This window comes from Acanthochromis polyacanthus, chromosome 23 (assembly GCF_021347895.1).
Source record: "Acanthochromis polyacanthus isolate Apoly-LR-REF ecotype Palm Island chromosome 23, KAUST_Apoly_ChrSc, whole genome shotgun sequence".
Lineage (NCBI taxonomy): Eukaryota > Metazoa > Chordata > Actinopteri > Pomacentridae > Acanthochromis > Acanthochromis polyacanthus.
This window is the reverse complement of record NC_067135.1, coordinates 1,750,240-1,777,855: the sequence shown is the minus strand read 5'-3', so window position 1 is coordinate 1,777,855 and position 27,616 is coordinate 1,750,240. Positions and strand designations below refer to the sequence as shown.

General features: G+C 42.5%; 1 protein-coding gene across 1 annotated transcript in view; it reads left to right on the top strand.

The window, feature by feature from the left end:
* Positions 1 to 27,616, top strand: part of exoc6b (exocyst complex component 6B) — a 97,538-nt gene that overhangs the window by 8,628 nt on the left and 61,294 nt on the right. Inside the window, exons 2-10 of the mRNA XM_051944072.1 lie at positions 1,018 to 1,183; positions 1,456 to 1,503; positions 1,589 to 1,679; positions 2,576 to 2,621; positions 4,160 to 4,364; positions 13,958 to 14,131; positions 17,911 to 17,979; positions 24,106 to 24,189; positions 27,244 to 27,290. Coding sequence (XP_051800032.1) covers positions 1,018 to 1,183; positions 1,456 to 1,503; positions 1,589 to 1,679; positions 2,576 to 2,621; positions 4,160 to 4,364; positions 13,958 to 14,131; positions 17,911 to 17,979; positions 24,106 to 24,189; positions 27,244 to 27,290 — 930 coding nt within the window. The remainder of the gene's footprint in view (positions 1 to 1,017; positions 1,184 to 1,455; positions 1,504 to 1,588; positions 1,680 to 2,575; positions 2,622 to 4,159; positions 4,365 to 13,957; positions 14,132 to 17,910; positions 17,980 to 24,105; positions 24,190 to 27,243; positions 27,291 to 27,616) is intronic.

Genomic DNA, 27,616 nt, shown 5'->3' with positions numbered 1-27,616 from the left:
TCAGCTTTTAACCACCACGACGTCACACCACACGTTTAATGTTATATTTGTAGTCGTTATTTTATGACAAGTTGTGGTTTTACAGTTACATGTGGGTAGGACTAGGAGCTGTGAGGGATTTGTTGTTTTTATTTTGTTTTCAGCTCCTGGTTGTGTGTTTGTGTGTCTAAATAAAGACGTGGTGCGTCAGACCTGCTCTCTCTCGGGCATTTCCTGGTCAGCAGGAGGAAGGGTGGGGGTCCTCAGCAGGCACAGGTGTGTGTGTGTGTGTGTGTTGGTGTTTGTTGGTCTGTCAGTGTGTGTTTGTGTGTCTGTTTTAAAAGGGAAACAACACAGGATGAGCTGTGGGTTATTACATCTGAGGTCAACAAGGTCCTTCTGCTCAAACGTCTTTCAACTGAAAACAAAACACCAGAACACTGAGAGAAAATCAAACTGTAGCTGCTAAAAACAACGATTCAAAACTGATACCAACACTTTGAGCTGTGAAATCAATCAGTATTCATGTTTATTAAGCAAAATAGCAAAGTTTTTTTCAGATTTTCTTAGAATAAATTATTAGTGTAATAGTTTTATGTAGCGTCTCAGGAGCTGTGCTGGAGTTTAGAAGTTACGTCTGTACAGTGTTTTACTTGGAGTTTATCAGGTTAAATACCAACAGAATGTCAATGAATGGAAATATAGCAGCGCCCTCTAGTGGACATTCATGGCAGACGCAGCAGTTCCTTCCTCTGTTCATCCGTTTCCCTTCCACTCTTTTTCTCTACATTTAACCCTCATTTTTCTCTGTAGCATTAAATCCTGCAGCTCCATGGAAACAGAACAACCATGAAGGAGGAGAGAAAACTCTGACACAGTTAGGATGATGGTCATTTTTTGTCAGTTTTGTTGTTTTCTGTCTGTTGTTTGGTGTCTTGTTTCTAGGGACAAAAGAGGGAACATTATCCGTAAAAAGTCAAGTTTCAAGGGGTGAAATTAAAAAATTAAAGTCCTGTCCTGTGGCCTCTCCTCCTCCAGGTCGGTGTACGACGGTCAGGAACATGGGCTGTTCATGGAGAAGCTGGACGCCCGCATCAGGAACCACGACCGGGAGATCGAGAAGATGTGTAACCACCACTTCCAGGGCTTCGTGGACTCCATCACCGAGCTGCTCAAGGTCCGAGGGGAGGCTCAGAAGCTGAAGGTGAGGAAGAATGGAAGGAATCCGGGTCAGAGGCAGCGATAAAAAAGGAGATTTAAAAAGATTCTACACACATTTTGAGCTCAGTTTACTAAAAAAGATGCAGAAACTGAAGGTAAATGTCGACTAGAAAGGACAGCTCTTGATCATTTCCTTTAGTCTGCGTCTATTTAAGGTACAAGTAGACCTAAAAACATCCAAACTAATTAAAGTAAAACATCAAGAATTACACTCAATAGACAATTTCTGGATATTTCTGTTGTTTTTTCCTCCAGAGTCAGGTGACTGAGACCAACAGACGTCTTCAGGATGACGGCAAAGATGTAAGTAAAGCTCACTGCTTTCTGATCAGGACTGATGCTTGTGGGAACTTCTCCACTGATGTTTGTTTCTTACCTCCTCCTCCAGCTCATGAGCTCCATGGAGGAGCTGAAACAGTGTCGAGTGCAGCAGAGGAACATCGCCACCACCATCGACAAACTGACCCACTGCCTCCCAGGTAGAATAAAAACTTATCTTTGCTGTCATTATCTGTTCATCTGCTCATTATGCGTTTCTGAGAACAAAGCTCAGATATCTGCTCTCATGTAGACAAAGAAAACCGAATTCATCCTCAGTTATTAGAAACTTTAAGTATGTTAACGGGTTAAAAAGGAAAAATGGTAAAGACTGAAAGGATTAATGAATCTGAAGTTTCTTTAACTGGAGCCCCAATAAATATAATCAGAAATGTGAGGAGCTGCAACAAACTTCCTAGTTGTGGCTTTAAGTTGTCTTTCCTTTAGGTGTAGAATTTATCCGCTTTATCTGTCCCTAAAGCATCAAAACCTCCAGATTTTTGGATGTTCCAGGTGACGTTTTAGGTCAAACCCCAAAGCGATTCATTTTACCGTCGTAGTGAGCAAAGAGAAGCTTCAAATCTTCACTTTTTAAGAAACCGACAAATGTTAACATCTTTAGTTTAAAACAAAAAGTGTAAAAAAAAGACTCAGACTGTCTAAAATGCTTCAAAACTGCCTTACAGTTAAAATAGTTGATGAATGCAGTTTAGTAGCGATTTGAAATGGTGGCTGCCAGCTGATTGTGCTTTTTTTTAACTGACTTAAGATTTATGTTGTTTTTAAGTATTCCCCTTTAGAAAGTGTTTAAATCGGTCATTTAACTTTTTCACCAAAAAAATCATCCAGCACACGTTCAGACAGAATTGCTCCTAAGTCACTGATGTATTTCTTTCTTCAGTTACTGTAAAGGTGATTTTTTTTTTAATTATGAGAGGCTTTAAAAAGGTATTTAAAAGTCTCTCCAGAGCTTTCATCACTCTGACAGACGGTTCTAGAAGCTGGTTTATTGTCATCACCTTGTTCTCAGACTAATCTCTGATCTTCTTCCCTTCAGTCCTGGAGATGTACAGCAGACTGCAGGAGCAGATGAAAGCTAGAAGGTGAGAGTTTACATCCACTGACCTAAAGATGCTCTGAAAGCCTTCTCTTTTTAAATCGTTCTTTCTTGTTTTCCATAATCTGATGCTACTGGATGTCTCAGTGAATACTCTGAGATAACGGAGAGTCTATGAGGAGTCTGATGATGCTGATTACAGACCACACCCACGATATTCAGGGAACCTTAAACTAGTGTAATGATGTACTGTTAATAAACACAGAATGATGGAACGGAGACCACATTGTCACTGGCAGACATGAGACAACACAGGAAAGGTGCAGAAAAACAACGAGACACAAACAAGACACAAAATGACAAAAGAGGGAGAAACAAAATAACAAAAATGACTCGATGTCAAAAAGAGCCAAAAAATGACTGACAACAAAAAGCAGACAGAAACAGGATTAAAATGACTAAACCGAGATACAAAATGACCAAAAACAGACACAAAATGGCATAAATAACACAAAAGGACAAAAATGAGCACTGTTTAGATTCTGTTCTTAGAAAAAAACCTGAGTGTACTGAGGGGCAGTTTTGACAAATTATTTTATTGTAGAACCCATTTGATTTATAAATCTAAAGCTTCTGACAAAATTTTAAATACCTTTAGTTCATGATAAATATGTGTGAAGCCAATCAGAGGTGGTGGGGCGGAGCTTGTTTTAGAAATCAGCTGGTTCCAGTAGTAGTTCAGCTTCCGTCCACCAGGTGGAGCCACAGCGCCGTGCAGCCTCTAACCTCAGTCTGACCTCAGATCAGAGCCTGGTTGGTCATAAATTAGTCGTTTGTGTGTTTTTCTATTTCTGCTGGAATCAGAGCAGCCTGAGGGAAGTGTTGTAGCCAAACGTTTATTTCTAGGTGTGTTTGTGTGTGTTTCTGACAGCCGGTTTATTACTGTCTGTTAGTTTACTTATCGTCTCCTTTAACCAGAAATCCACTGGTTCAGTTCTACGAAGCTACAGGAGCCGCAGAAAACTCCAGATTTAACTGAACTCTTCAATTCCTGACTCACTGTAGAGAACTTTTTGTTTTTTCAGACAAAAAAATGGGTCATTTTGGACAAATTTGGTTGAAGGAAAACATGAAGGCTCCTCTTCATTTGAATCTTTTCAGAGAAATTTTTGACCATTTCGAACACATTTTTGAGAATTTTGTCAATTTAGACAAATTTTTTGTAATTTTGGACAAAAGTTTGATTTTGGACACATTTGAGTCACCTTACAGAAGTTTTTGTCTTTTTAGACAAAAATTGGGTCATTTTGGATAATTGTGGTTGAGGGGAAACTTAAACTCATTTTCCAACATGTACATTTTCTTGAAGACTCCTCTTCATTTGACTCATTTCAGAGAACTTTTTGATCACTTAAGACACATTGTGAGTTATTGTGGACCAAACTTCAGTCATCTTGGACAGATTTTGGGTCATTTTGGACAAATCTTGAGTCACTTTGGAGAGGTTCTTGCTTTTGTTGTGGGTGTTTGGTCAGAATAAGTCTAAAAGGATTAAATGAATGAACCTGTGGTGTCTTCCTGCAGGTACTACCCTGCTCTGCGTACTCTGGAACAGCTGGAGCAGACGTGTCTTCCCCGGGCCGGTCAGTACCGGTTCTGCTCCATCATGGCAGAAAACATCCCCAAGCTGAGGACTCAGATCCGGGACACGGCCATGACGCAGCTCAGAGACTTCCTGGAGAGCATCCGCAAGCACTCGGACAAGATCGGAGAGACGGCCATCAGACAGGTACGAACACTTTGGAAGAATTCACCGACAGAACGTCCAACGGGACAGAACTCCAAAATGACTAAAGTAGTTTCAGATGACTCGTGTCCAAACTTTGTCATAAATTATTTGCGATTTGAGTTTAAATTACAACATTATGTCCATGGGTTGACTCCTGCAACTACACACTTAATGAAGTAGTGGAAATGAGAGCGTACGGCAACGTCAGGAGATTTAAGATTCAGGTTCTCGTGATGAGTGACTGTTTGCCAAACTACAAGCATTAATGAAGCAGGTCATGATTAGAAAATACGAGCCTCCGTCTGTCTGTCGTCGACGCTCCGTCCTCGTTCCCATCCCGTCCTCGGTGGAACAACATTCCCCAAATAAACAAGAGGCCTCGCTCTGAGACGTGGACACCGCAAGAGAACACAAAACACACAAACAGACGCTCGTATAGAACTTCCTCAGCCTTGGAAAACAGAAAAACAATGAGGTAAGTGCTGAAAGTCGGGTCTCCTCATGTCTCCTGCAGCGCCGACAAACTTGTTTACTGGCAGCAGAACCACAGAACACAGAGGCTGCTTCTGATTAACCCACAGACATGATGAAGGAGGAGGCGAGGAGGCAGAACTCTGTGGAAGTCCTTATCCATAAAGATGTACCGTATAGGAGAGATGATCCAGAACCTCCTCAGGATCAGCTGCTTCTTCATCTACAGTAACTTTATTTAAAGAAGCAAAGTTTTACCTTCAGACTAGGAATATTTTTAGAGTTACATCCTTGAAGTACATAGAGGCAGATCCAGATTTATCTCAGATAAAGTGATGAGCCTCGTAACCAGGGTTCTTCAAAAATCGTCCAAACTGACTCAAAAATGATCTAGAACAACTCAAAGTTTGTCTAAAATGACTTTAAACCTTTTAAAAAAGACTCCAACATTGACAAAATGATGCAAAACTACAGAAAATGTTAAGTGTCCAGAATGGTCAAAATTGTGCTCAAGACATCATCGTTCAAAAAAGATGCAAAAAAAATGTCCAAATTACATCAAAATGCCAAGATCTCGTGTTTAGACTGGGATAGCTGGAGTGGATGTCAAACTATTTTTGGTTATTTGACCTCAAAATGCATAGAGGTGGATGACTGAAGTGTCCAAAATGACTGAAAACCAGAGAAAATAAATCGTGTCTATCAGATGATCCTGGTGTCTTCTGTGTGTAAAAATGATCCTTTCATTGTCTAGAACTTGTTCTGACTGACCACCTATCACACATGCTGATATGAGCCTTAAAGTTTACCCAGAATGCACTTTGTAAAGCTTTCTCTGGATTATCAGAAAACAGAAACACATCCAGGGTAAGAAGCTAAAACTTTGCTTCATAGTAAAGGCACTGTAGATAAAAAAATCCTTTGATTCTGAAGAGGTTGAGGTCTTTGTTGAGCTTTGGTGTATTTTTTCTAGATAAGTCTCTGTATAGGTATAAAAGTCCTGCAGTAATGATGCTTTGAAGTACAGTTTTTGTCCTCTAGATGTCACTGAAGGACCACTATTCGTTTGGTAGGACTGAAGCTTCCATCGAGTCACGGAGAGGTTTTACTGAGAATGAAATGATGTGAATCATGTGTGTGAACAGCTGTCAGAGTTTAGAGCGACTCGTTGGCAGCATCCAAACATCAAAATGAGGCAACGTCTTAGAAAGAGCTGTTGGTTGAAACCCGACCAGCGGAGACCAGTTTGTAACGGAGTCAGACACTAAAACACTCCTTAACAACCGGTCCCTCTCGGCCCGGCGGTGACCCGGACCTGGGGGGTCCTTGGACCACAGCTTGAGACTCTCTGGCAGAGAAAATCCACTTGCAGTCCCTGAAGAAGCTAACCGCTAACTCCCCTAACCACTAATTACAAGGGAGATTATGGAAGCCCCAGCGGTCCAGCAGGGCTGATACTGATACCAGGATTATGTTGTTGTACCGAGTGTTTGGCTCCGTCTGAAGCCTCGCAGTGACTGAACCAACGTGGATGAACACATTAGAAGTCCTCCTTTGTCCCCCCTTCACCCCTCCAGCTTGTTGGGCTTCATTTTTCCTGTCAGACTGTGTGTCTCTCTGCTGCGCTCTGTTCCAAATTAGCTCCGACTCTGTAGCCGGCCGGCGTTACAGCTGCCTCCACCAGGGATGTGAAAATAAATAGATTTGGGGAAAGAGGAGGAGGAGATGGAGGAGGCTGAAGGCCTCACAATGGAGCTATTGTCTGCTGCCACATGCCCATGGAGGAGAAGGGGGAGAAGATGTGAAGAAGACTATAGGAGATTCAGAGGTATAGAAACAAGACGAGGCGGAAATTATGACGAATGAGAGGAGAGAGGACGACGTAGATGGAGGGAAAACGGAAAGTTCAGGAAAGATGTCAGCCCGAAGAAAAGAACCAACAGGTAGAGGAATAAAAGGAGGTGAGAGTTAAGGCCTCTACACACAGGGTTAAAGTTAATCTTAGTTAGTGTAATGCATCTTCAATGCATTTCACTTCACATTAGGGTTAGGAAGCTGAGAACTTATAAGACTGTTAAAATCAGAGTGTGTAGAGGCCTTTAGAGGAAGAATTATGGAAAACAAGACAATGAGAAGGACAAGTGAGAATGATAAATACTCAGTACAGGAGAGTAAAGACTGGAAAGGAGCAGAGAAAATGAAGAAAAACTGGACTCTACTAAAAGCACCATTGTCCAGTTCAGTGTGTGCAGGTGCAGCTTCCTGGAACAAACACCAGTACCATGGAGTAATCGTTGTATACTTTAGGAAATGATCTTCAAGATTGAGGATAAACACTTTGTGGATTTGGTTTCCCTCATAGTTCTGTAAACCTCTGAGCTGTTTCTGGGTCTGATAAACTCATAATTATACACCCAGACTGGCTTTACTGGGTCCTGTCTCATCACATCTCTGCACCTCCATGAAGAATAAATGTTAAAGGTCTTGGTCAGTCTGAATTATTTCAGATCAGTGTTCCTCCAAGGGCAGAGTTTAGTTTTTTTTTTTTTTTTGGGACCCAAACCTAAATTCTGCAAAATATATTGGCAGAATTTTGAGAGTCTGACTTTTCAGAACCAGAGTATTTGAGGGTTCTAACATCAGTAGAATTAGATGTGGCAAAGACAAGAATCTAGTTTTTAGGTTTTCTGACATCTCAAGATGCTGTTAGGAGTCGATTTTGAACATTTTTTCAGAACTTCATCAGTCCAGCAGATTGACACATCTGAGTTCTGGTAAAAAAACTGAAACCAGATCAATTTTTTTTTCTCCAATGGTTTCATCTTCTAGATATGATTCCTTCCATGACTAAATCATTTTCCAATGTAGTCATTACATTTAGTTTCTGGATCTTCTTTAGAATGGCCCTAAAGACACAGTAGCTAAAGTTTTGTACAATATGAACATCTTCTATGAGAGCCAAAAAATACAATTCTAAATCTGTATCTGAGCAGATTTTAGCTAAACTCTAAAGAAAGAGGCGAGGACGTCTGAGCCAGACTGGTCATTCTTTCTAAAGTCTCTGTCGTTTGTCATTTCCTTCTTTAACATCACGTTTCTGTGAAAACGTCCTTCTGTCCTCCATTCTTTCCATCTCCTCATCTTTCCATCGGCCTCCTCCTCCATTGTTTCTCTTTCAGCGGAGCTTCTTCTTCTGTGGATTCGGTAGTTCCACACTCTGCTGCTGGGTAATGGGAACCAGACTGCTGCTGCTGTGAAGTGGAGGAAGATTGATTACCTGTATCTAGTTACTGAACACACACATGCGTGTGCGTGCAGCGAGGGTGGCGAGCGCACACGCTGCGTCTGTGTATTGAACCATCACAAGGAAAACCAAAATAAAGGCTGCTGTGTCACCGGCTGGGTGTGTCGTCTGCCGAATAATGCTCCACAGTTCACTGCCATCAGACCTGCCAAAAAGTGATCTATTGGAGGGATGTCCCAGTCAGCTTTTCCCCCAATCCCCCTCATTTAATACCAAGTGTTTGTCCACACGGAGAGCCAAATTGATTTTTTATATTTTACAGCTGAACTGTACAGTCTGGATGGTTTTTCAATAACGGAGCAAACGCCAAGATTCAGGAGTTTTTATTTGTCACATGTGCTTACAGTAGGTGCAGTAAAAAGCAAAACACATACTGCATTTATACCAGAGTGTTGATATCAGAACTGTTCTTTCAATAGCGGAACAGCCCAACACATTTAGGTTTTGACTAAATAATTTAGTTTTGAGGTCGCTAATGCAGTTCATTTCTACGACTGAACTTTTTGGTACAATTGCACCAAAAACGACGGGACTGAAAATGTTCCACTTTACCCTAACTTAACAGACGTGGGATGTTAACAGTTTATCAGGTTATTGCTGTTAATAATCCACTGTCTTTGGACATGCTCAGATGGATCCTGCTGCAGGTGTTTAACTCCGAGAAAAAAACTCCTGTAAACAGCTGTAAGCAACAAACTAAACTTTCAACTGACTCTCAGTAATCCTGTTCTGTCTCTATTAGAGACGTTAATGATTGTGAATCGATCAATTGTTTAAAATTTAACCGAATAAAGACAAGGCAAAAGAAGGTCATGTGTGTCTGTAAATGTGTTGTAGATCAGCTGTAGTGCCTGGTTGTTCCACCAGGTGGAGCCTCTTCCTGGAGGCATCACTCAGACTACAGATAGTTCAGTTGGAGGCAGAGAGCATTGTGGGAGTTAAGCTAGCAACAGACACCATGACAGATTACTGTGGGTGTTAATGACCTCTGATCACAGCTTGTGTTTAAGATGAGCAGGAGCTGAATAGGACAGCGTTCCTCCAGCAGAGTGACTAACGTAATACAGGAGGTCCTCGGTTTATGACGTCCTCGACTTACGGCGTTTCGCTGTTTTGTCAACTGATTATAGGCCAGTCCTTGGTTTAACGTTACATTGGAACTGGTTCAGTGGAAGTAGTTGGCGAGCAGAGTGGATGAATACGTCGTCACGCGGCGCTGTGGGACGGCTTTGTTTACATTTGTTTACACTGGATTCTGCTATGTTCTCTAACTTCATTATGGCTCTCAGCGCAAGTCAGACTCGGTTTACATCTTCATCTGTATTTTCCCACTGAGTTGTTTCAGTGAGTTAATGACTGTTTGTTGTTATTGTAGTTGTACTAATATGTAAACTGATCAATATCGTGATGCATGTAACGGCTTTGTTTACATCTTCACCAGAGTCGGAAGACTTACGGTCAAAATCAACTTTCGTCCGTCTGTAGTAACAGAACTCCAACATAAGTCCAGGACCTCCTGTATTTGCAGTGTGCAGTAAATGAGCTCTGGTTGGAAGTCATTAACCTCTATGGAAGTCTTGGTCACAGTGACCTGTTGCTAGTTAAACCCCCACAACGGTCAGCATAAACTAAATTTCAGTGTTTTTATATCGTCATAATGCAATTTTTGCTAATGGTGCAATTAACAGTTCAGTTGTCTATTTGTGTTTTTCTGCCTCTTGTTGGTTTTAAATCGGTGAATTAGCACATTTGGATCATAACTCCAACTTCTTGGATTTTCCTTTATAATCCTTGTTTAAACCTAAAGCGTCTCTTTCCTTCAACATCATGGATTTAGTTGCAGAGTCAGTCAATCCAGTTGAGTCAGAACAAACACACAATCTGAAATTTTCACATGAAGTCGACGATTCCAAAACGGTCGGTTGAAGATGCTTCCATTAGCTCCACTTTAGTCTGAGCAGATGATTTAAGCTCGTGAATCTGTTGTCCTTAGGCTGCACAAACACATTTCTTCAAACGATGGCATTAAATTGAACACCGACAGTCTTTAATTTTGGATTTCCAGTCATGTTTAAGGCATTTACCCAGCGCTGTCTCTTTGATTTCTTTCACAGAAAACAACCCAGATGCTCATTTTTCTCAGATTAGTCTTTTTTCCACACAAGAAACAGTTTAAACCACTTGTCAACAGAGAGATCACTTCAACTTTACTCTTTCACTTTCAATCTTTGTCATTTTCCAGTGTGGAGCCGCAAACATGCAGAAGGCAGCTAGAAGTTAGTGCAGCTTGTATTTAACCCTGTGGTGTGTGATGTTGGATGATTGGAGGAATGTTTGGGTCGATACAATACTGAGGGACTTTTGACGTCCACGGGATGTTATTTCCAAATCGTATGACCTGGTCTTTTGGGTTTTTTTGTCATTTTTACTCCATTTTGTGGGCATTTTAAGTGTTTTGTGGTTGTGTACGTTTGCAGTCTGTTTGCATTAATTTTAGGTATTTTTGTGTTCATTTTGTAATTTTTTTGTAGATATTTTGTCTCGTCATTTTGTCTTCATATGATTTTGTCACTTTGTGCGTTTTTGTGCACATTTTGTTTCTTCTTTGGTCATTTTCAGACTTTTGTGGGCATTTTAGGTCTTTTTGTGCATTTTTGTGGTCGTTTTCAGTCAATTTGTGATGATTTTAGGATTTTTTTTGGGACATTTTACACTTTTTTGTATTTATTTTGTGAGTCTCTCATCATTTTGTAGTTGTCACCTCTCTGCCTTGTCCATCTTCTTTTCATCTCTTCACCACCTTCTCCATCCTCGGCCTTTATTCCCATATTTCCCTCCTCCACCGTCTCCTGGTTCTCATGGGGTTTCTGTGGAAGAAGTGACGCACACTCCTGCACTTGTGCTTCGAGCACCGAATGGCATCTTGGAGGAAAACGGCAACAAAAGCCGTGGTCAGAAAGGGTTATGTGTGCAGCAGGACCTGGTATTGTGGATCTGTGGGGCTGAATGGTGGGATGAGGGTGTTGTGGCTCAGATACACCTGCTGGAGTGTGCTTAGTTGACGTAGATGCTGACGTCTGGACCTGCAGCTTCAGCAGAGATGCTTTTCTACGTCCATGTCCATCTTTCACCTCTGCCGTCTGTTGAGGCCCGGTTATGTTCATTAGCATGTGAACAGAAGGAAAATTAGCTTTTAACAACAAAACAGGACTCTTCACTCAACGTCTGTGGCTTTTCTGTTTCTGTCTCTAGTTTGTTGCTGATTATTCTGTCGCTCTTTCTGTATTTTAAGTTGATTTAAAGTCCAGAAAAGTTGTTCTTTATCCATGAGAGAGGACACTCTGTTCTCAGAGTGCAGACCAGCAGTGTCCAACATGAGGCCTGTGGGCCAAAAGTGGTCCTCCAGAGGGTCCAATCCGGCCCTCAAAGTGTAAAAATTACAGAGAAGACATTAACTGCAGATTGTAAATTAGTAAAACTGTAAATTTAAAATCCTTTCTCGACCATGACAAGTTGTTTAGATCATAAAATAAAATACTAGATTGTTCTTTTGTCAATTTCTGTCTCATTTTGTAGCATTTTGTTTTTGTTGTTTTTGTCTTCTGTCACACTGTTGTCGTTTGTCTCATGTTTTGTTTTTGTTGTTTTTGTCGTTTTGTTTCTCGGACTCCTTTTTGAGTATTTTTCAATCATTTTGCGCAAGTTGGCTTTTTCTGACCGTTTTTCATGAAGTTTCGGAACAACTGAAAGTGAAATGGCCGACTGAAAACCCTCGTTGGTGAGAGATTGTTGTTCCTTCTCTGAATCAGAGTCCACAGATTTGTCCCCGCTGGCCTTCACGTACAGGACGGAGACTTTCCACAGACTTTGTTTGTCTTCTGTGAGTCATTGGTCTTCTATGTACGTGGGCATCAGATCAAAGATGGCATTGTGTTCCTCAACACCGCTGATCTCGTGTTCTTCCGGGTCTGTTGCCGATCCAACCTCCTGTGCACACCGGCTTTTCTCATCATCGCTAACGGCTCCGGTCGAGGCTTGACGTGTTTGTTGACGACAGATTTAGGCGTTGAGGTGGGCTACGTGCCGGCGCCGGCGGGCGAAGGAAGCGTGGATTTTCAAAAGGAGGCGAGGAGGATCTGGGCGTGGATGGAAAGATGCACTCAGATCTCAGCGGGTTTTCCCACAGAAAGGTTTTGGCGTGAGACAGAGTTAATGGTGGACCAGAACCGTGAAGACAAACATGACGATTCGGTGTAAGATGGCGCTCTCGATCATCTCTGAACTCAACGTGCCTGTTTTCGTTTGTTTTGGTTACAAGCTTCCATTAATTTCAACCCAAAACTTCCTGTTTTTATCATCTTTATTTTTAGTATTCCTGATCAACGCTGCCCCAGAGGGAGCATCATTTCCCACAACACTCCCTGAACAGTTTGAATTAGATATCCCTCCACAGTCCTCATTGTTCTGTGGGGAATCTTTCCATTTCTGATTGTGTCTGTGCCACCGTCTTTAGAATGACGGGATGTTGGGAAGTAAAAACCAAATATCTGCTACAGATAAAGTGGATTTGTGTTGGGGGTTTCTGGGCGTTGTTTTGCTGCCATCTCTTTGTTTTTGTCATTTTGTGACAGTTTTGTCTCTTTTTGGTTTTTTTTTCCTCCACATACTCACATATAGATCAACTCTTATCCAAATTTTTGGACACTTTTGTGCACTTTTATCCAGATCGTATATGCTTTTGTATGTTAATATCCAAGTTTTTGATACTTATATGCATTAATATCCAGTTTGTTTATACTTTGATGTGTTAATATGCAGGCTTGTGACTCTTTTGCATGTTATTATCCAGGTTACAGCTCGGTGTCACCAACATTGTACAAAATGGAGACTCCACCTGGTGCAGATATTTAACTAATTTCCATGTTTTCAGCCTCTACAAACTTTTTCTGTCTTCTCTTTACCTCAGAGAACAGTAGAAAGATGTTTCATCTTGATGAATGTATCTTTCAGCAACTTGCTGCTCTTTGATTTTTTGAGCCTTGCTGCATTTATTTCATTAACCAGATCACAGAATCACATGCAAACGCTTCATTTTTTGTCAGATTTTGATGAAATTTCACAATGGTTTTTAAGCCTGTATGTGTTTATTTTCTCGATGCATTCAAGGACTGTCTGGAAGTAGAAAATCTGCTTTTTTCTGTTTCTGATAAATGGTGTCATTTAAGCGGTTTTATTTTCCTTTCAGACCCGTTGGAAGGTTCTGGTGTCCAGAGGGTTAACAAACATGGACACCGTCTCTGTCTCAGCACTAATTTCATGTGCTTTGTTTTGGGTTTCATTGACTCTTCATCCTTCCTGCTCTTCCCTTCCTGACTTGTATTCTTAGCTGCTTTGGTAAATCACTTTTATAGGTCATTTCCAAGGATGTTTTGAACGGGACCAGGAGCGTCTCTGAGGTGACCTCATAACACCATCCGCGAGGTTTTCCCCAAACTGTCCTAAAAGCAGTGATACGACATTAACCCTTTGTTTCCACTGGAAGCTGCTCACATTCCTGGATCTCTATTGTGTTCTGAAGTATTTTTATTCCTGAGAGTCTGACGGTGTATCAGTGAAATTGACTCACATCTGGTTTTGGTGTCAGACCCTCAGAATCAAAGAGCTTCCATTGTTTTGCTGTGAAGTGGAGCCAAAAACGAGTTTCCCCTTCTCTTGCACATGAAAAGGCCTCTGGGAAATGTAGGAAGTAACTGAAATCAAAGGAGAGAAGAGAGTTTAATCGGACCTTTCTGATGTGTTGTTCTGTTTTGTGCTTCAGGCCCAGCTCCAGCGCTCATTGGACAGCTCCGTCTCCCCCCAGCCGAGGGCTCTGATTGGCCGACGCAGCAGGAGGGAGGCCGCGGTGGGAACGGAGAGCGACGGTCAGGGTGGCAGCCCGTCGTCAGAACAGGACTCCGGCGTTCTGGACGTGGATGAAGAGGAGGAGGACGAAGTGAGGAAGCTGCAGTCGCAACACAAACACATGAAAATACTGAAGTTACATCACAGGATCTAGTTTTACTGCCATCAGAAATACACAGAAAAATGATTCAACCCCCTATAAACAGATAACTCTAATGCTGTACACCTGTATGAATACATTTGGAGGTAAATTCAGCGGTGACACGTCCTAAACACTGAGTAATTCTCATGTCTATAGAATGGGTTCATTTTGTGTCAGTACTCCCCATACGACACTAGCAGCACCATGGTTCAGACCAGAGAGATGTCCTGAAGTTTAGAGAGGAGATACTTGCTTTGTACAGGACAGGAAATGGGTCCTAGAAGATCTCCAAGCTCTAGAATGTTCCCAGAGACTCTGCTGGAAGCATCATTAGTAACTATCTCCTCTCTAAACTTCAGGGACATCTCTGTGTTACTCAGCGTTTAACCAGAAAGTCAAAAACATCAGCGGGGTTGAATAATTTTACATCCAACTCTACCATCTTATCACTAGTTCAGTTTTCACCACGTTGTCTGTGTTTATTCAGACTGGACGTCTTTCATCGAGGCTCCAAACAGCCAAAACATTTCTCATCTCATGGTTTTCTTAATTGTATGATAATCAGGAAAAATGCTGTCGGCAGACGACAACCTCTTAGTCAGAAATCAGCGGTCATGTGGAGCAGCAGTGTCCAGCTGGACTACAAGTCTGTTGTAGCTGCGTAATATTCCACTTTGACAGCTCTGATTTAACTTTCCTTTTATATTCAGCTCTGGTTTGGCAGCTCTGTGATGGTGGATCATGTTTTAGAACCGTCGATGGTTACTGTGCTAACGTCTCTCTAAAAGCTGTTGCACCACACGGTTTCATAGACGTCTGAAATGGGTCCGTTTGTCTTGTTTCAGACAGCAGCGTTTCTCCACCGTCTCGATTTAGCGATTTATCTGTTATTTGGTGAGGACACAGACAGAATAGTTTCCAGCAGATCCAGATGATTGAATAGATCCAGCAGAGGACAGTTTTTAAATTATTAACACTTTGAACATTAAGAAAAAGTGCAAAACTTTCAATCAAATATTATGTCCCCAGAAAGTTCCTGTAAGTGTTTATATATGGATGTATGGATAATTCTGCTAAAATCCAGTCTTCAGTCGACATTTCACCAACTGTTGAGGCTCTAACATCAGTAGAACCTGATATTTGGCAGGTATGGCAGGACAAGGTTCCTTGAAACCTGTTAGACTCAAACTGTCCAAAATGACTTGAAATTTGTCCTCAATGACTTTAAAGTGTCAAAATAACTATACTGAGTAAATATTTGCCTTTCAAAATGGAAAATAGTGCAAAATTATGGCCCCAGAAAGGTCCTCTCAATGTACATATATGGATGCATATTTCCTACTAAAAATACAATCTTTTCTTGACATTTCACTCACCTCTTCAGCCTTTGACGTTAGTAGAATCTGCATATTATTTCATTAAGTAAAGGAAAGTTGTTGCAGATAAAAATCTGTTGATTCTAAGGAGGTGAGGGAGGACTGGTGGATTTTTGTCGTGACATGACCCTCATGTGATTGTCTTTGGAGTTTGGAGACAAAAGTTCAAATGATGAACTCGTGGAAACGGTGTCATGATTGTGAAATGGACACAAAGTGTTTTGACACTGAACTCTTGAAATCATCCCTCGCGGGATCAAAGTTCCTTTTTGTTCTCGCTCAAGGAAAGCGAAGCACAATGAGATGGAAGAGAATGGAGCTGAACTTGTCACCCCCGTGCTGCCATTCTGTTTTAAGGTCCCCTCGGCTTATTTACGTCCTGTAAACTCGACTCAACCTTCTTCACGGGAAGACCTTGGCTCGAACAAAGGCCTGACCCCGCGGTCGCCAGGGTTACGACCACGTTGGCGCCGATGGCTGCGAAGATGCCAACCGCCGGCGTCCAGCCTGCTCACGCCATCCCTGACCCTTCATTTACAGTCATCCTCCTGTCTCACTGTATTTCTTTGTTCTTTTATTTTCTTCACCTCTGATCCTTTACTTCACTGTTTTGTCTTTCTTTCTGAACTTTTATCCTACTTTCTCTTTTGCCGTCTTTTGTTTCTCACTTTTCCATCTGTATTCTCTTTTCGCCTCTTCTCTCTTTAATTGCAATTCTTTAAACTTTAAAGTACTTCTACACTACCATTAAAGTTTGGGGTCACCCAGATAATTCCATGTTTTCCATTAGACATTTCTAAATGACCCAAACTTTTTAACACTTGCTTAGTCAAATACAGTAAAACATAGTTAAAATATAATAAAAATACAGTAAAAAATATAATAAAAATACAAGTAAAATATAGTAAATATAGTAATACAGTTAAAAATAAAGTAAAAAGTACGGCAAAAATGCAATAAAATACAGTAAAAATATAATAAAAATACAGTGAAATCCATGAAAACTCCCACTTTTATCCATGTGCTAACATAACAGCACAAAGGTTTTCTGATCATCAGTGACCTTTCAGCACCATTAGCTAACACAATGTAGCATTAGAACACAGGAGTGATGGTTGCTGGAAATGTTCCTCTGTACCCCTATGGAGATATTCCATTAAAAATCAGCTGTTTCCAGCTACAATAGTCATTTACCACATTAACTATGTCTACACTGGATTTATCATTTATTTAATGCTATCTTCATTGGGGAAAACTGCTTTTCTTTCAACAATAAGTGACCTCAAGCTTTTAAACGGTACTGTACCTGCTTGTTTTTGCTTTTCTGTCCTCTCTCCGCCTCCGTCTTTAGCTGTGTTTCTTATTGTTTGTGGTCGGTACTTCAAAGCTGGCATTGTGCTGCGCCTCCAGTGATTTTTACAGTCAGAAAACTTTCCAGAGGGCAGGAGGTCATGTGGTTTTTCACTGAGTGTCTTTGTGAACACGGGTAAACTGCCACTGTGCTGTTCTCTGAAGGACAGAGGATGTGGGCAGGGAGGAAGCAGGTCAGTGAGGGATGGTGAGATGATCAGAAAAGAAGCTACTGAAACAGAATAACGGTCTGTCCTTCCTCGCTTTGTTTCTGTTTGTTTTAGAGATGAAAATAGGGATGTCAGGTTTAATCAGTCATGTTATATTTGCCTGGAATCCGAGTCATTTATCATTTTCTGTCTACTGCTAATAGTAGTTTTATTCCACATTTCTCGTGTTGTAGGTTATCTGTAGTTCCTGGTTGTTCCACCAGGTGGAGCCTCTCACTGTTTAATCCTGTCGAGACCAGAGGAGGTTAAAGCAGAGAGCACTGTGGGAGTACAGCTCGTTAGTAGGGTTTGGGTTGGATTAGAGTTTGGGTTAGTGGAGTTAGTAGGGTTAGGGTATGTTGGGTTAGGGATAGGATTTGGTTTAGTAGGGTTTGGATTCGGCAAGTGACTGTTTTTTTGTGGCGAGCATGAATCTTAGCCGTGACCAGTCCTTTAGTCGTCCAGATCGGGGTTTGTCCATTACACTGCCTGTTTCTTTAAACTTCTTAACCACCTTCACCACCATGAAAAAGCCAAGTGGACTCTTCCTTGATGAATAAATTCATGTGCTAGCTTTCGATATGTCCATCCTTCACGTTCACCGAGAAACACCATTTCAACTCTTTCTTCTTTTAGCCGTATTTAATCTGTGCAGCAAAACAATTAAAGTTAGTGAGATTTTCTGTGTCCAGACTTTAGAACACCCTGTATTGTGATGCAGTTAGAAAATCATTCAGTGTGTTGTTTCTTTGGTCAGATGTAGTCTGACTGTAGAAACTGTTGATCTCTGCAGGTTCCAGGAGCTCAGGATTTGGTGGATTTCTCTCCAGTGTACCGCTGTCTGCATATCTACACTGTGCTGGTGAGTTCATCCTCCTTTCCTTTGTGGTGTTTCTCTCCAGGTAAGAGGAGGTTTAGACAGCTTGTTTTGATTATTTGTTCCTTCCTTCTGTTGTAAACTGCGCTAACCTGTGTGATGCATCCTGGCTTAATTTCCCCGTTAATGGAATAACTTTATGATGGAGAATTTTCACTCTGAATCAAGAAGGAACCTCCAAGTTCAGTGAGTTTATTAACTTGGTTCACATTTTTCTCAGAACAAATGAAGAGTTTAAACCTGCACTATTAATCACATTTTAATCCTGGTTTTCCACACCTGTCTGAGTTACCACACTGCAGTAACCTTTGTTTGCATGCTTTTAGGGAACATGGGTCGGTTGTAGCGTAAAATAAGATTGCTGCAGAAGTAAATCAATGACTTAATTACCTCCATGGCTGCAAGATAAAAAAGACGTGTAATTTATTGATTTAGATGAGATTTAAACATTATTTTGATGAGTTAGTTGACATAATAATGTAATTGAAACTGTACTTTGTTGTTTTTGTTTTCAAGATTTAAAGATCAGAAGAAATGCCGGAAAAATTTAGTTTTCTTCAATTTTTTAAAAGCTATTACATGAAAAAAAAAGCTCGAATAAAATGTAATTGGAACAACTTAATTTTTAGAAAATGATAAATTTGTTCATAAGTTTGTCAAATTTGTGACGCTTAAAATTCCCTTTAGATACTCTATATATAGTAGTTGGAATAACCGAGTAAAGCTTGTGTATATGCTACCAATCATTTAATATATTATAATTAAGTTCAACTTTAATTTTAGAGGAAAAGCTAATTCTGCTAAAGGACATTTTAAGCTTCAGTGTACCGCCGGCGGTACACCTACTAATTTGCATAGGAATTTCAAGAATGTCCGAAGGCTGCAAACACGATTATACAAACATTATATGCCGATGGAAAGCTTAGATTCTCATGAATCCGCCGGTATAAACCACTTTCAGATGCGATTACTACAGCGGGTGAGAAAAACACATTTGTCCGACAAAAACGAATATTCATCCATCCGTTCTCTATACACGGCTTCAACGCACACAGCGCGACTCACATTTCCGGGTTTATTATTACACACAGAAAAAAAGATTCCACAAAAAACGGCCATAATCCAACCTTTTACATCCAGATGACACAAGCCAGTAAAATATTTTATCCAAAACATGTCCTGAAGTCGGTATAAAATCCCCGAATCGGTCATTTTCAAGGAAATGCACCTCGCGATGTGCGTCCAATATTCCCTGTATTTTTCGTAATTTTTTTTATTTAAAAATAGAATACCATATTTTCACAACTATAAGGCGCACATAAAAGTCTTAGATTTTCTTCAAATTGTGCGGCGCGCCCTATGGTGCAGTGCGTCCTGTGTGTGTTGTTGTTGTTGTAAGGCGGACGTAGACCAGGTGGTTTTTTCCACGCATCACCATCGCTGTTGATCTGTGACTCTATGCGTGCCCATCTCACAGCCGATGTGAAAAAACAAGTGAAGCAAATGAACTCTGAGCTTGCTGTCATTCCGGGAGGCCTGACAAAGGAACTCCAACCGCTGGACATCGGTGTGAACCGGCCGTTCAAAGTAAGGCTGCGAGCGGCGTGGGAGCGATGGATGACCGATGGAAACCACAGTTTCACTAAGAGTGGAAGGCAGCGCCGGGCGAGTTACGCCACAATTTGCCAATGGATTGTAGATGCTCGGGCTAACGTGTCTGCTGGCACTGTTGTTCGAGCTTTCGCAAAAGCCGGCATCATTTCCGAGGCGCCGCACGGCACGGAAAGTGACTCTGACAGTGAAGAAAGTGAACCTGGCATGTTTGATGGAGGTTTAGCGCAGCTGTTCAATTCAGAAACAGAGGATGAGGACTTCCATGGGTTTGATTGATGACGATTACCGGTAAAAAAAAAGTGAATACCAAACTCAGTTTTGCTCCCGCTCTATTTTTAAATACGCACACTCGTGTGCTTGTTTTATCCGTGTGTTTTACCATGCCAGCGCCTATTGATGATTAAAAAATGTTAGTACTTTGTAATCAATACTTAAATAAAGCACAACCAAACTCAGTTTTGCTCCCGCTCTATTTTTAAATACGCACACTTGTGTGCTTGTTTTATCCGTGTGTTTTACCATGCCCGCGCCTATTGATGATTAAAAAAATGTTAGTACTTTGTAATCAATACTTAAATAAAGCACAACCAAACTCAGTTTTGCTCCCGCTCTATTTTTAAATACGCACACTTGTGTGCTTGTTTTATCTGTGTTTTACCATGCCCGCGCCTATTGATGATTAAAAAATGTTAGTACTTTGTAATCAATACTTAAATAAAGCACAACCAAACTCAGTTTTGCTCCGGCTCTATTTTTAAATACGCACACTTGTATGCTTGTGTGTGTTGTTGTTGTAAGGCCGACGTAGTAGAGGACACCATGAGAACGTGAAAGGGGGAAGTGTGGGCGTGGATTGTATATAAAACCCTCGCCATATAATCAGGTGCGCCTTATGTGTGTTTTAAATACAGTCATGGCACACATAACTGAGACTGCGCCTTTTGGTCGTGAAAATACGGTATTAGCGATTTTTTGTACTGAAAACGGCTGGAATTGACTGAAGCTTAAAGGGTTAATTATAGTTAAATTTTTGTTTGTTCTACCTTTAAAAAATTAAACTTTTTTCATGTTGAGCCCAAACATATTTTTTTCAAACATGAAAAAGTCAAAAAACTCTAGTAGAAAACAGCTGACTTAATTTTTCCAATATTTTATTAATTAATGTGGTTATGATTCTGGTAATTAGGTAAATAACACATAAAATCCTTTTAAATAACAAGGAGAAACCAGTTGGAACAGCTTTATATTAATGAGTGAAGCATCGTGTCATAACTCACAAAGACTGATGTCTGCTGTTCTGCTCATTTGTCCCGTTGAGTCCAAACATTATTTTTAGAGCGTAGAGGAGCCACAGATAATTCTGGGAGCAGCTACTCTGGTCGTGTTGGGACTTGTTGACGCCTCGCCGTCATCTGACCCGGTCCTCAGGGTAAACAAACGCAGAGATTAGCTCGGTTCTGTTCGGGCCTGGCTTCACTCCAAACGGTCTGCTGGGAGAACAAGCGTGTCTCGTGTCAGGCAGAGTGGAAGCAACGTGGTGGAGGTGTGGACCTTCTCGGTGTGTCTGCAGGGGTTGTGACCGGGCCACAGAGCCGAGTGTTTCTGCCGTTTGTGTGTCTGAGTGTGCGTCTCTGGGGCTTTCTGGCAGGGGGACAGGAAGTGCATGAACTCTGATAGGAAAGAGAAAGTGAACGGGCAAAAGAGCGATGGAGGGAGGAGGAGAGAAGCAGGGCCGAGGTTAGAGAAAGGCTAAAAGGGCCGAGATGATGGAATGAGGAGGTTGGTGAGGTTTAATCAGAGAAAGAAGAGGTTAGGAAAGGTTTGGAGAGGAGGCAGAAGAGGAGAAAGACTGAAAAAGTTAACTTTGCTTCTTAATGTTCAGGGGTGGGACAAAATATCGATACAGTGAAATATCCTCATCCTTCCTCGTGTGATGTATCGATACGCTGGTGCTAAATATGGATACTTAATACCAGCGCTCGACTTGGACGGTCGCCGGGTCGCCATTTGCGACTAAAAACGTCGCAAATGGCGACCCGGCGACCGTCCAAGTCGAGTGCTCGGGTGGGCTGAACCGCGTATCACGTTTTCTTCATGGAGGCAGCCACTTCGTATGATGTCATCAATCTCCTATCATTCCTGGCGACACGCGGCGACCTGGCGACCGTCTAAATCGAGCGCTGAATACAATGAGGCGCTCTAAACCCGAATATATTTCACCAAAAAAGCGATCCCAGCTCCTTGTGACATCCGAATACTTGGATATAAGACTAAAACATTGTCCAGAATGACCCAAAACCTGCCCAAACTGACTAAACTTTTGTCCAAATTTATCCAAAATGACTCCAAATTTGTCCAATATCATTCAGTTCTTGTCCAAAATGACAAAAAGCATCTCTGAAATGACTAAAAATGTGTCCAGAATGATCAAAAACTTCTCTAAAATGACTCAAGTGAAGAAGAGTCTTCAAGAAAATGTACAAATTTGAAGTTTTTTCTCAACCAACTTTGTCCAAAATCACCCCAATATTTTCCAAAAAGACAAAAACTTCTCTAAAAGGGACTCAAAAACTGTCCAAAAATGACCAAAAACCAGTGAAGATGAGTCGTGTCTATTAGATGATTCTGGAACCTTCTGTGTAGAAATGCTCCTTACTTACAGTTGTATTGTCAGTAAGATTCTATCAGCAGATCCTGATTATTAAATGACCTGGATGGGATCGGGGCCAGAAAGTCTTGATGAGGACCTCCCTGGTGTTTAAACTGTGATAAATGACCTGCAGACATCAGTCAGGTGGGAGGAAGGATGGGGGGAACTTGGCAGTTTGATATAAAGGTGAGGAGGAGGGATTAATGAGTTAAGGACGGGGCTGACGGTGATTATTTGGAGCTCAGAGAAGAAGTTCAGCGATGAATAAGTGGCAGCTCAGAGGGGAGGTGAAGGCCAGGAAGAGAGAGTGAATCAGCTGAGGGCGATAAGGAGTGAAGAGATGAGGTCAGGGGCAGGTTAAAGGGGCAAAAACAGGAAGGCCGGGGCGAAAACACGGCAGAGATTAGAGAGGGGGCATGGAGGAGTGTGTTTTGTCTTGGGGAGGTGTTGAGAGGATTGACCTGCTCACCCCTGAGGTCACCCTCTGTTCACTCCAACGCCACTCTGAGGTATTTTCTTTCTCTGGATTAAAACGCACCGGGTTGTTTTCTTTGGACCAACACGCCGGGTCACACACGCCGAAGCTGTTTTATCCATTAGAGCAGCGTCGCAGCTCGCTGAATGACAGGCCGCTGGGCAGAGAAGTGGATTTACCGTTAGAAAAGGAAAGTGGAGAGAGGAGGAGGTCTGGAAAATCACAAACAGTCTGATTGTTAAATGTGCAGAACGACTCGCAGCACTTTCATTTATTTTTCTAGCAAACCTGGATGAGGAATCCCATTTGCAATCAAGACCTCCACTCTCTCCTCGTCTCCTTCTTCTTCCCTCTTTCTCTTTTCCATGTTTAAAGTCCACGGTTTTCCACCCCGAACAATGCTCCTTTGTTGCTCTGCACATGGACTGGAGATGTGGGCCGAGTCCTGATGGATGTAAACACAGGAGGAGCTGAGAGGAGGAGGAGGAAGGCAGCATTAATGCTACGTTTTCCTGCATGGAAACGTACAGCATCTGAAAATCACCTGCTTGGTGGATGGGCCACTAGCGGGCCACTATTCCAAAAACACTTCAGCAAAAAGTATTTCTGAAAGCATTCGAGGTGAGACATAATCTGCTGAATCTCTCCTGGTTTCAGGTCACCTGTGGCTAGTTTAGATGTTTGAAAGTTTCGTGATGCGTCAGATCTTCACTGCGCTGCATTGAATTTGCATAAAGTGGAAGTCGAGTCTATATTATGCAAATGAGCTCCAGGGAGACGCACCGGATCACAGCTGGAAACGCACCGCAACCAGACCAGCATGCAGCATAGCGGCTCCTTCTTCTTACTGGAGTTAAAAGCCTCTAGAGCAGGGCAGATGTTAGCCGCTGGAACACTGGTCTGTTTGTTGAAGTCAGTGAATGTTATCACACTGAGATACTGCAGTAAAAATAGACCACACGTGTACAGTAGCAGTGCAGATATGTGCACCAGTGGTGGTCTGCTGTGGAGCTAATGGGGCAGGTTATCTGCCCTCCCTGGGGCAGTTATCTCTGAGCTCACCGCTGCCTGGGTCAGATAAGAGTCACAGAGCTTCTGTGTAATGGAAGAGATACGAAAACAGACTCAAACTGATTCTGTATCTGAGCTTCCTTCAGTTCTAACTTTGGTTTTAAACCAACAGTTGACTTTCCAGAGCTGAAAAACACGCTAAAGCTCCGATAGAAACTGTAACCAGGTCCACTCTGCAGCAAGATGTTCTGAGTTTGCCTCCTTCATGTTTTAATATGAAGAATATTATTTATTACTCCATCCATCCATCCCTACATCCATCCATCTATCCTCTGGTTCTGACCTCCAGTTTGTGTTTTAGGGTTTGCGTGATGTGTTTGAGAACTACTACAGAAAGCAGAGGAGGAAACAGGCTCGGCTGGTGCTGCAGCCTCACTCTAACATGGTATGATCCTCACCTTCACTGTGTTTCTGTCTGACCACTGCTAACTACTGTAGCCTCACGCACACTGCTAACTACTGTAGCCTCACACACACTAACTACTGTAGCCTCACACACACACTAACTGCTGTAACCTCACACACACACTAACTGCTGTAACCTCACACACACTGCTAACTGCTGTAGCCTCACACACACTGCTAACTGCTGTAGCCTCACACACACTGCTAACTGCTGTAGCCTCACACACACACTAACTGCTGTAGCCTCACACACACTAACTGCTGTAGCCTCACACACACTAACTGCTGTAGCCTCACACACTGCTAACTGCTGTAGCCTCACACACACTGCTAACTACTGTAGCCTCACACACACTAACTACTGTAGCCTCACGCACACTGCTAACTGCTGTAGCCTCACACACACTGCTAACTGCTGTAGCCTCACACACACTGCTAACTGCTGTAGCCTCACACACACTGCTAACTACTGTAGCCTCACACACACTGCTAACTACTGTAGCTTCACACACACTAACTGCTGTAGCCTCACACACACTAACTACTGTAGCCTCACACACACACTAACTGCTGTAGCCTCACACACTGCTAACTACTGTAGCCTCACACACACTGCTAACTGCTGTAGCCTCACACACACTAACTGCTGTAGCCTCACACACTGCTAACTGCTGTAGCCTCACACACACTGCTAACTACTGTAGCCTCACACACACTAACTACTGTAGCCTCACGCACACTGCTAACTGCTGTAGCCTCACACACACTAACTACTGTAGCCTCACACACACTAACTGCTGTAGCCTCACACACACTGCTAACTGCTGTAGCCTCACACACACTGCTAACTACTGTAGCCTCACACACACTGCTAACTACTGTAGCCTCACACACACACTAACTGCTGTAGCCTCACACACTGCTAACTACTGTAGCCTCACACACACTGCTAACTACTGTAGCCTCACACACACTAACTGCTGTAGCCTCACACACACTAACTGCTGTAGCCTCACACACACTAACTGCTGTAGCCTCACACACTGCTAACTACTGTAGCCTCACACACACTAACTGCTGTAGCCTCACACACTGCTAACTACTGTAGCCTCACACACACTAACTGCTGTAGCCTCACACACTGCTAACTACTGTAGCCTCACACACACTAACTGCTGTAGCCTCACACACTGCTAACTACTGTAGCCTCACACACTGCTAACTACTGTAGCCTCACACACACTAACTACTGTAGCCTCACACACTGCTAACTACTGTAGCCTCACACACACTAACTACTGTAGCCTCACACACTGCTAACTACTGTAGCCTCACACACACTAACTACTGTAGCCTCACACACACTAACTGCTGTAGCCTCACACACACTGCTAACTACTGTAGCCTCACACACACTAACTGCTGTAGCCTCACACACTGCTAACTACTGTAGCCTCACACACTGCTAACTACTGTAGCCTCACACACACTAACTGCTGTAGCCTCACACACACTGCTAACTGCTGTAGCCTCACACACACTGCTAACTACTGTAGCCTCACACACACTGCTAACTACTGTAGCCTCACACACACACTAACTGCTGTAGCCTCACACACTGCTAACTACTGTAGCCTCACACACACTGCTAACTACTGTAGCCTCACACACACTAACTGCTGTAGCCTCACACACACTAACTGCTGTAGCCTCACACACACACTAACTGCTGTAGCCTCACACACACTAACTACTGTAGCCTCACACACACTAACTACTGTAGCCTCACACACACTAACTACTGTAGCCTCACACACACTAACTGCTGTAGCCTCACACACACTAACTACTGTAGCCTCACACACACTAACTGCTGTAGCCTCACACACACTAACTGCTGTAGCCTCACACACACTAACTACTGTAGCCTCACACACACTAACTGCTGTAGCCTCACACACACACTAACTGCTGTAGCCTCACACACACTAACTACTGTAGCCTCACACACACTAACTACTGTAGCCTCACACACACTAACTACTGTAGCCTCACACACACTAACTGCTGTAGCCTCACACACACTAACTACTGTAGCCTCACACACACTAACTACTGTAGCCTCACACACACTAACTACTGTAGCCTCACACACTGCTAACTACTGTAGCCTCACACACACTAACTACTGTAGCCTCACACACACTAACTGCTGTAGCCTCACACACACTGCTAACTACTGTAGCCTCACACACACTAACTGCTGTAGCCTCACACACTGCTAACTACTGTAGCCTCACACACTGCTAACTACTGTAGCCTCACACACACTAACTGCTGTAGCCTCACACACACTGCTAACTGCTGTAGCCTCACACACACTGCTAACTACTGTAGCCTCACACACACTGCTAACTACTGTAGCCTCACACACACACTAACTGCTGTAGCCTCACACACTGCTAACTACTGTAGCCTCACACACACTGCTAACTACTGTAGCCTCACACACACTAACTACTGTAGCCTCACACACACTAACTACTGTAGCCTCACACACACTAACTACTGTAGCCTCACACACACTAACTGCTGTAGCCTCACACACACTAACTGCTGTAGCCTCACACACACTAACTGCTGTAGCCTCACACACACTAACTGCTGTAGCCTCACACACTGCTAACTACTGTAGCCTCACACACACTAACTGCTGTAGCCTCACACACTGCTAACTACTGTAGCCTCACACACTGCTAACTACTGTAGCCTCACACACACTAACTACTGTAGCCTCACACACTGCTAACTACTGTAGCCTCACACACACTAACTACTGTAGCCTCACACACACTAACTACTGTAGCCTCACACACTCCCCCTGATACTAAACACTGAAGGAAGTGGAAAACAAAGAGAAAGATTCAGACATTCAGCTTTAAATCTGTTTTCTGAGGCCACTAATTATTTGTGATTTTCCTCTACTGTTGGGCTCTTCTTCTGTTCCTCTGTTTTTCCTCCTTCTCGTTTCCAGCATGAAACTCTGGAAGGATACCGGCGGTACTTCAATCAGATTGTTGGGTAAGTCCATCCGTCTCATCCAACACGTCACAATGATATAGTGTATGTAGAAATAACCAGAAACCTGATCTAAATGCTGCTGCCAGCGACAGGTTTGAGGTTTTCTCTGTTCCCAGTGCTCCTGCAACACTCACCATGCTCCCAGAAAACACAAAAACAAGCCAAACTCCTTCTGTGATGAGCTGAAAACCCTGAACTGTGTCCAAACACTGACAGTACATCTTGGACTAAATGGAGATAAATGTGTGGTCAAATATCAGAAATAGAATTAGTGTGTCTTTGGGGCAGTTTTGCTTCCATCACTTCTGTTGTTTTGTGTCTATTTT